Source organism: Gossypium arboreum, chromosome 9, assembly GCF_025698485.1.
Source record: "Gossypium arboreum isolate Shixiya-1 chromosome 9, ASM2569848v2, whole genome shotgun sequence".
In the NCBI taxonomy this organism is placed as follows: domain Eukaryota; kingdom Viridiplantae; phylum Streptophyta; class Magnoliopsida; order Malvales; family Malvaceae; genus Gossypium; species Gossypium arboreum.
In genome coordinates this window covers 47995900-48005501 of record NC_069078.1, presented here as the reverse complement: position 1 = coordinate 48005501, position 9602 = coordinate 47995900, and the positions used below count along the sequence as shown (strand labels likewise).

At 36.6% G+C, this 9602-nt stretch overlaps 1 protein-coding gene across 2 annotated transcripts; it reads left to right on the top strand.

Moving 5' to 3' along the window:
- The first annotated feature begins 569 nt into the window (after positions 1 to 569).
- On the top strand, positions 570 to 5044 carry LOC108457476 (NADH dehydrogenase [ubiquinone] 1 beta subcomplex subunit 10-B-like). Of its 2 annotated transcripts, XM_017756560.2 has the most exons (3): positions 572 to 953; positions 1327 to 1381; positions 4792 to 5044. In XM_017756560.2, exons 1-2 carry the CDS (start codon positions 665 to 667, stop codon positions 1356 to 1358), a joined length of 321 nt encoding a protein of 106 aa, XP_017612049.1. In that variant the 5' UTR covers positions 572 to 664; the 3' UTR covers positions 1359 to 1381; positions 4792 to 5044. The 2 variants fall into 2 exon arrangements, with proteins under 2 accessions (XP_052874994.1, XP_017612049.1); XM_053019034.1 differs by lacking the exon at positions 4792 to 5044 and having other exon boundaries at positions 570 to 953; positions 1184 to 1359.
- Positions 5045 to 9602: the final 4558 nt, after the last annotated feature.

Sequence of the window (9602 nt, the reverse complement as noted above, 5' to 3'; positions counted from 1 at the left end):
ATTAATATATTATCATATTAATTAATATTATTTTATTATTCTCAAATAATAATACAAAAAATTATTATTTTAATGTCAATTTAGTAATATAATTTATAATAAAAAGTATTCTTGTCAGTTTAATTTTTTAAAACTCTTGTTTCATATATATATATATATATTATAAATAGATGCTAAATGTATATATACAATGACTGATAAGAATTGAAATAAAAATATTACAATTTTAAGCATAATCTCTTCTTTTTTATTTAAGATTAATTTTATTATAAGTTTTTATCATATTTATTCTTTTGAATAATGTCTAGAACTATTCATTAACATCTCCTCAACCCTTAAATAGTAGGATAATACGTTTTAGGGCACTCAAATTCAAAACTTTCTATACTGACAATAATACCGATAGAAATCGAATTAAAACTAAATGAAAATTACTATCTCATTTAACTTTTGTATTAATTCTATCAATAAAACATAGTTGCTTTATATTAGTGTATCGGTTTCCGTCCTCAACTGAACATAAATTCAGTGGGCCGGGAAAGGCTACAAAAGAAGTCCAGAAAATAAAAATATAAGCGGAAACCCAATTTCAAACCCAAAATCTCCACTAAAACAAACCGAAGGGCAAGCGAGCAAGAGCCGAGTGAGAGAAACTGAGAAAGAGATGGGCAGGAAGAAGGGAGTAGCAGAGTTCGAAGAAACGGCGCCGGATGACTTCGACCCGGCCAATCCCTACAAAGACCCGGTGGCCATGCTTGAAATGAGGGAGCATATAGTTCGAGAGAAATGGATTGACATTGAGAAAGCCAAGATCCTCCGTGACAAGGTCAGGTGGTGCTACCGCATCGAAGGGGTCAACCATCTCCAGAAGTGCCGCCATCTCGTACGCCAGTACCTCGACGCCACCCGTGGCATCGGCTGGGGCAAGGATGGCCGTCATCCCTCCCTCCACGGTCCCTATCTTTCTTTACTACATAAAAGACTTCATTTTATTTATTATAAACTCGATTGATTATGATTTCTTATTACTTGCTCTTTGCTTCCCCAATTTCAAACAAGATCAGTAGTTTTGCCATAGACAATGTATATTTTGCTTTTATATGTATTAACTGTTCATTTTTTTAAAGTTTTTAATTTGATTCTGAATTTGTTTTATTAGCTACGTTCTATAACAACTTTTCAGAGTGGGAAGCAAAACAAGTAGTAAAAGTTACAAAAAAGATTCAGCATTGATTTATCCATTTATTTGTGGATTAGTCAACATTGTTCTTTGGGGAAGGAATGGCTGAGCTGTATTGATTTTGTGTTGATGATTTGGGATTTTAGGTCCAAAGGTTGAAGAGATCGATTCAGAATGAATGGCTGCATTTGGTCATGATAGGTAATCTCGGACTCTAATTTATTCTATATACTATCTACTGAACAATCCTTGTTACTTTATTGGTTCAACAGAATTATTTCTTGCTTTGTTGATGTTGTTCACCGTTTGCTTGAACTTTAGAATCTGTATAAAGAAAATTTCAAAACAATTTAACCAAATCAGGTGGGCATGAACATGCCTGTGATATGAACTTACAGAAAGTTTATGGAAGCCAAGTTGGTGGAGAAAAACATGAAATTATAAAGTAGAAGTTGGGGGAAAAAGAATAGTTTAAGGCTTTATGCTTATTGGTAATGTTTCAAAGACCCCCCTGGGTGATTAAGCAGTAAAATCTTTCAAAGAGAGTGCTTTAGTTCTAGAGATATCTACTTCCATATTGTAAACCTCAACGCTATTACTGTCCCTATCTTTAATTACTAGAAATCCTATGTTTTCCAATTATTTTGTGTCAGCTCCAGTAATAAATAGTTTTGTACTTTCTTCTTTTGGAATATCAGAAGCTGCGCAGCTTTTTCTTGAGCTGGTGCGCTGACAGCTGATTTACCATCTCAACTTTTCTCATCTACCTCATCGATGTCTTTTTTGCTATATGAGCAGTAGGAGTATTCTTGCTCTCACTCTGAGCAAGTTTGCCAGCTTTAGTTTTTGATGAGCAGGTCTTGGAGAAATTTACAGCATTTAAAGTAGATATTACAACAGTTGCATACTGTTTTGCAATGCCTAGTTGTCTGCCCACAACACTCATGATCCACATAGATGCGCTTGGCCTTTCTAATCACTTCTAAAGGTCATTTGGAGTCTTAAAAGTTGTCTTCCATTCATCAACACTTCTCAATCTATCGTGGTGATAACTACTCTTCAAATCAATCATTGAAAACTCCACAGAACCAGCCAATTGACCAAGACTATTACTCAACCAAGGTATCCCAACAAGAATATGATCTATAGACATAGGAATATCAGACAATGCTTTATCATCTAATTGAGGACACTCTTTAAAGTATGCTTCTATCTCTTGGACTTTATGCTGAGGATGGCTATGGTAACACTTCTTTTTGGAATGCTGGCTAGGATCCTAATCACAATTCAAGGGAGAATCTATTTCAATACTTGATTCGTCTTACAATCATTGTCTTTGATTTTCATAATTAGTTCTCCAGAGGCCTCATGGGTCATGCCAAACATATTGGGACTCTCAAATATGTTTGGGCTAATGTACGGGTCAGGTTGGTGTTGATCCCTAACTTCTTTAAAACCCTTCACTTGAGCAGTTGATGCCTTTAAAAGTGAAGATCGTTGGCTAAGTGCATCTACGGCACGGTTAGACTCCTCTTCACCTTCAGTTGTTGTTGTCAACTCTTCACGAACAGTTGAGGACTCTCCTTGAACTCGATGCATAGCTGCTTTACTTTCTTTGGGATACTCATCATAAATAGGATCTAACAGATTGTACTCTTGTTCTTTCATATGCATCCTGTCGTGAAAATCAACAATTTCAATGTTAATTCCACCTCTTTTTAATTCAAAAGCATGTGCTATCCACTCCTTCAATCCACCTCGTACGACACAATTTGTGGGTCTAACATCATAAAAGTGGTTTTCTTCCTCACCCAAATCGAATTTGTTAGGGAGGCTACCTTCTGATATGTCAAACTGGTTGTGGGTACAGTCCAGAATCTCTATCTGGGTTCCCATTTGTGCACACGACATTTCTTCAATTGCACACTATATGCTACACTGAATTCCTCTTCCTCACTATCACATCCAACCATGGCTTAATAGAAAACTCTAATATAAATCCTATGATCTAATTAGTCTTTGATGCCAAAATTGGTGTGGTTTAGGGAGAAAACAACAGTAAATTAGCATAATTTGGACTAGAAACAAGTAGAAAGAAGTTGCAACTCTAGAAAACTTAGGGTTATAAAAAAGCTATTAGTTTTATGGTATATCCATTATGTGGGTAAAGAAATAAAAAAAAATTCATAAAAAAATTTAAGCATTGGTTTTTTTCGGAAAAAATAACTACTCGTCTGATAGTGCTTTTAGCTATGGTTGGACTTTGGATGAAGTTAAATTACTAGGCAAATATCGCCTCAAAAGCGTCAGAAAGATTCATATTGTGGTTGACTGTGCCACAGCATGCCAGATTGGCAACCTTGTGTTGATTGTGCTCACTGGTTTTACCAGTAATGACATGCTGACATGCAAGGTCAATCTTTATTAAGAAAAATGAAAATAAAGGGAAAACAGAGGAAGTACACTAAAATTTTATCCCAATTTTAGTAATGAATATGATATTTTGTAGTTAATGTTTTATTAAATTTATGTTAATTTTATTATTAAAATTTTTATTATTGATATTTTATAGAAGATTAAAATATAAGAGAAATTTTTTAAAGAAATATATAAATATTTTACTTAAGGGTAAAATAGTATTTTATGCTTATTCCTTGCATATTCTTTGACATAATTTTACCTATCAAACATCTCTGTTCCATTCCTCTCTGATTCCAGTCTACTAACCAAATTACGTGATACCTATAAAAAAAATAGCTAGAATTCTTTATAAGTAAATGCGTTCAACTATATATAGCTTTGTATTGAACGCACTGTTGACAACTTGCATTCCAAAGAGAAACTATTCATTTATTTCTTAAGTAGTTTACAATATTAAGTGGTTGCATTCAGAGAACAACCATTGATTTGTGGTTTACCCTTTTTTACTTTTTTTTTTTGAAAACGATTTGCTGTTTACCTAAGTGTGGTTGAGAGATTACATGAAACTGTTCTACATAGCGATCACTGTGAGAACTTCACAGTTCTCATTTTGTTACATCTAAACTACTCCATTTTCTTTATGGTTTATCACTTCATCTCTGTTTTTTCTTTCCTTTTAAATGAATTTTGTGGGACCTTGCAGTTTTAGAATGTAATAAAACAAGGATGAGGTGGATAGTTGAATATATGTGCTAAGGAGGTTTATATTGATAGTTTTATTATAAGAGTTGATACGAACATTCTGGTCTAATATGATACCCTATGATGTGACATGAAATTTAGATTCCCAGAGTAAATGAGAACAAGTAATTAATCAATAAATAAAACAAAGGAGCAATATTTTGTGCTACCTTCATGTGGTGGCGGTGGTATCACTACATTTTAATTCCTTTAGTATCATCTTGAGTGAGACTTTTTTCTTCGCCTTTTACATTGCCGAATATATTATGGTCTTTCCAGTGTTCTTTATCTATTTTATGTGGTATGACCACCGAATTGTACATTTCTGATGAAAGGACTCTCTTCAGAATTATTTAATCAATCTCTGTGGTAGGTGTAAAGTTTACATTTGTGTTATAATTCAAAACTTGGAAAAATAGAGCTAATAATATCATACTTCACTGTTGCAGGTGACTGACTTTGGGCAGCAAAGTAAGGAGTGTGGGATTTGAATAATTGTCCACCTACATTGTCACTATTGTTGTTTGTGTTGTAAGACTCTTATAACAAGATCAGACGTGATGCCATTTTCTTTTTCCATTCTTGTCAGCTTCCAAAATCTTGGTAAATTACTTGGGCAAGTTGTCCGTAACAGTACATCAGATAAACGAAATAAGTTCCTTGTCATTTCATGCTTGATAAGAGGTTATAGTTTTGATGCCAGTTTGATTGTTGATATTGAAGATTTTCTGTTGGGTTTAATTTAGGAAGGTTTGTGGTAAACTATTGTGTCCTACTCCGAAATCAGATCAGGTGAGGGTTTAATTTAAGTGTTTTGATGCTCTTTCAACATGTAGTTTTACCAGGTTTGGATATATAATTTTTCTTTATGTTTTGAGTGTATGAAGTTAATTTTGTGACTAGATAAAAGCATCGGGAGCGTACTTAGTAAACATGCATTGTTAAAGTGATTTACCTTGCATCCGACGCTTAAGCTCGTTCATTTTCTTCAATTTTGCTTCGTCATAACATGTAAAACACAATAAAATATGGGTAGTCTTGGAAGAATGGATACCAAGACAAGGGCTTGTCTTTGATTCATGAAAGTGAAATCATCTCTCTACCTCATAGTCAACACGGACAGTAACAATGAAACTGTTGTGTTTATTTGTTTTGTTTTTTTAATGTTTCGTGTCTGTTTTATGGTTTATATCTGGGGTTCGTGATTCATGGTTTCTCTTTTCAATAATGCCGTTTTTATAGTTTCAACTTCTCTGTCATGATTCACGAACGAGGTTGACTGAATCTGACACTTAGAAGATGATAGGCAAGAGAACGGACTCTGAGGCATCATTCTTGGGTTTGAACTGGGAAGGCAATCCTCCCCAACCTGTCAACGGACTTCTTCATCTCCATTTTGGGCACTACCTGAAAAGAGTTGAAGTCAGAAGTTAAGCAAGTATAAGAATAAGGCCAAATTCAGTTGAAGGACAAAATAGAAAGGAAAGAGATTTTGTTCAAATTATACTGGTACTACATATTAAGCATGTGATGAAACCAGGAGCTCCCTTCATTCCAATGGTGGGCAAAGTATGCGGAAGTAGTTGCTCCCACACCATACATTGGGCTCAACTCTTTCTCCTTTTTGGTGATGAAAATCCTGTTATGAATGATTGGATTTTGAAGGAAGTCTAAATTAGTTTGTCAGCTAGTTACTGGCGCCAAGTTCTTGCAGGAAGTCTAAATTAAATTATATGTCACGAGACAGATATGGAATAATAAGATAACAGAAAAGAAGTAAAGAGAGGGAATTCGAGAGAGAAAAATGAAGAAGATATTGAGAATTTGGTTTTCAAATTTCATAATTGTTTTTCCTCTGTTTATTGGTACTTAAGGAAACAAAATAACAGACTTAAACAAATGGCACTAACAACCACTCAAACCACACTGTTTCATTAAATGGTGTTCCCATCAAAACGAGTTGTTTAAGTGGGTGTTAATTGTTTTAGCCAAGACGCATCGTACAACTAAAGCAAAATAGGGAATAAAACGTAGCGTTTACAAATAAAAGAAATAACAACAACAATAAAAAAATTATAAAATGACCATTGAAGATATGTTCCATAACAAATACCCTTTCCCCAAACATGATCCTACAAGGATCAAAAGCAGGAAATCTTAGCTGGATATCTTTCAGATTCTCCCAAGTTGAGTCTTCAGGAACTTGTCAGCCCATTCTACCAAAATCTCTGTGATAGCTTGATTTCCTTTCTTGGTCATTCATTTATCCAACACTCCAATTGGCTTTTTAAAGAGGGCATCACCAAATCCCACTAGTGGCAATATTGAGGCACTCATTGTAGAACCAATATGTTTCTTCAATTGGGAAACATGGAAAGTAGAATGGATGCAAGCAGTTGGTGGTAGAATCAACTTTTAAACAACTTGTCCTACTCGAGCCTCCATTGGAAAAGGACCAAAATACCTAGGTGACAACTTCTGATTCTTGAATTTTCTCAGAGAGTGTTGCCTGTATGGTTGTAACTTTAAGTACACCAGGTCACCCACCTTAAATTCCTTCTTAGACTTCCTTTTTGTCAGTCATTTGTTTCATCCTGTCTTGAGCTTGTGTGAGATGAAACTTCAAAAAATTTTTCATGCCTTCCCTATGTTACAAAGTTCTGTCCACTGTAGCTACTTGAGAAGCACCAGCTAAATAGGGCAGGTGAATAGGAGGGTCTTGACCATAAAAGGCTTCATAAGGGTTGGTCTTAGTGGCTGAATGGTAGGTGGTATTATACCACCATTCTGCCAAAGGTAGCCAGATCACCCAATCAGAAGGCTTTTCACCTATCATACACCTCAAGTAATTCTTCAAACATTTGTTAAGTATTTTTGTTTGGCCATTAGTTTGGGGATGGTAGGCAGTAGAAAGTTTAAGTTTACTGTTTAAGTGCCTAAAGAACTCTTGCCAAAAGTTGCTTAGGAAGATCCTGTCCCTGTCAGACACAATAAACTCGGGTATACCATGAAGCATGTAAATGCTTACCCCTCTGTTTTTCCCTGTCTCACAGAGCTCGAGGACTCATAAGAACTGGAAGACGATTTGAGAGTCAACACACTATCAATTAGACAAGCTTTGGTATAACGACATTTTTTATTTTGTACAATGGCATGTACAGGATTTTTTAGTATTTTGTTATATGTGTCATTTGCTTTGCCAAATGAAGGCATGTAAAAATATGTTTATCTCTTTGTATATGGCCATGAAAATTGGCTTAATAAATGTAGGCTATGACCTACAAATCTATGCATGATTTTATTCACATGTGATGGGTTATTACCAATTGGTAATGAGTCGCATGAACGAGCCAATTTTGGACATATTAAAGTGACATGGAAACCCATAAACACTAAATAGGAAATAACCTTTCATGTATGAAACCAATGATATGAGGTTTCCATACATTAAGATTCATCGAATATTTACAATTGCGTAGTCATGTTTTATTTCAAAAATTGATAACCATTATGTATAGATGGTAGAAAGGGTGACCAAAGGCTTGGAAAATAGCCTATTAGGGTCCACATGTTTAGACACATGGGCGGTTGTCTAGGCTGTGTGTGACACATGGTTCCTTCCCATGGGTGTGGGCTATGGACGTGTGTCCACTGCACTTAAAATTCTAAATCAATAGTGCACACGGGTAGGCCACATGGGTGTGTGCACTTACCGTGTCTAGAAGACAGTGTTGTCCATGGGCAGGCAGCATGGGCGTGTGCTATGGCAGTGTTGATAAGTCAGTGTTGCCCACGGTTGAAGGGCATGAGCGTGTCGCAAGTCACATAGGTGTGTGTGACCACTCGGCCTACTCACATGGGCGTATCATACTTCAAATTAGGGAAGTATTCCTAAGATATCCAGGGTCTATCGAACACTCCTGGTTTGTCCCGAACTACCGTGGGGTGTGTCTAGGGCCTCGTAGACCTATATAAGAGACGAGTTGTTCGTAGGTGAAAAGTTTTAAATTTGAGTAAAACCGATGACCCAAAATTAGTATGTTTTAATATGTAAAGTCTCGGTAACACCTCGAACCCTATCCCGACGGCAGGTATGGGTGAAGGGTGTTACATTTAGTGGTATCAGAGCTACAGTTTAGTCAGTTCTAGGACTACCGTAGAGGATGTTAATGTTCGCTATACATGCCATTATTCGAATGTTAATAGTGTGACAGCTCCTAGTTGTTTAAATTGTTTTGAACATAGTAAATGTCTTCCAATCAAGCACAAGATGAGTCCGAGGGATCCGATAGCCATGCTCCAGCTTTCGTACAACAAGCTGTATCTAGTAGTAGTAGAAGGCTGATGTCAGAAGGCCGAGAAGAGGCCCGAGGTGCCTTCTTTGATGTGATAGATGAATGGTTTGGGGATTATCTAAGAAATTGCCCCAGTATACCAAGACCTCCCCCGCCCCCTAACCAACCTGATGAGGATGTGCCACGAGGTATGGTACCCATGAGAATTGGTAAAGCCCCTATTGATAAGCTTAGAAAGTATGAGGCTGAGGAATTTAGAGCTAAAGTTGTTGATGGCGCTAAAAGAGCCGAGTTCTGGCTTGAAAATACTATGCGGGTGCTAGATGATTTGTCCTGCATACCTGAGGAATGTTTGAAGTGTGCTGTGTCCCTTTTGAAGGACACTACATATCATTGGTGGAAGACCGTATCCTCAGTAGTGCCGAAGGAAAATATTACTTGGGATTTCTTTCAAGAAGAGTTTAGGAAGAAATACATTAGTCAACAGTTTTTGGACTCGAAGCGAAAGGAGTTCTTGGAACTCAAACAAGGGAACAAGATGTAGCAGAATACGAGAGAGAGTTTGTACGACTAAGTCAGTACGCAACTAAATGGGTCCAAACGGAATCAAAAATGTGTAAACGCTTCAAGGTAGGTTTGAATGAGGACATCAAGTTGTTGCTTGGGATCTTGGAAATACAAGAGTTTGCTGCATTGGCCGATCGAGCCAAAAAGGGCAAGGAACTTAATAATGAAAGAAAACAAGCTAAAAGAGAGGCTTAAGTTGTGAGCAAGAGGTCTAGCGGTAAAACACTCTCGTTCTCTACGAAGAAGGCCAGGAGCCAGCATGAACGCTCCACTTTGTTAGTGGGATATTCAGGTAGAGCGGGAAGCTCTAAACAACGAGGTCAAAAGTCTTCCTTCCCGATGGTGACTAGTGTGGGGAGTGCAGGTGACCAAAAACCAAAGTGTAAGAGCTGCAACAA

Excerpts from the sequence above, each read along its gene's own strand:
- LOC108457476 (XM_053019034.1), top strand. The coding sequence starts at position 665 with ATGGGCAGGAAGAAGGGAGTAGCAGAGTTCGAAGAAACGGCGCCGGAT. Across the intron at positions 954-1,183 it reads CCGTCATCCCTCCCTCCACG|AGTGGGAAGCAAAACAAGTA; the intron begins GTCCCTATCTTT and ends ACAACTTTTCAG.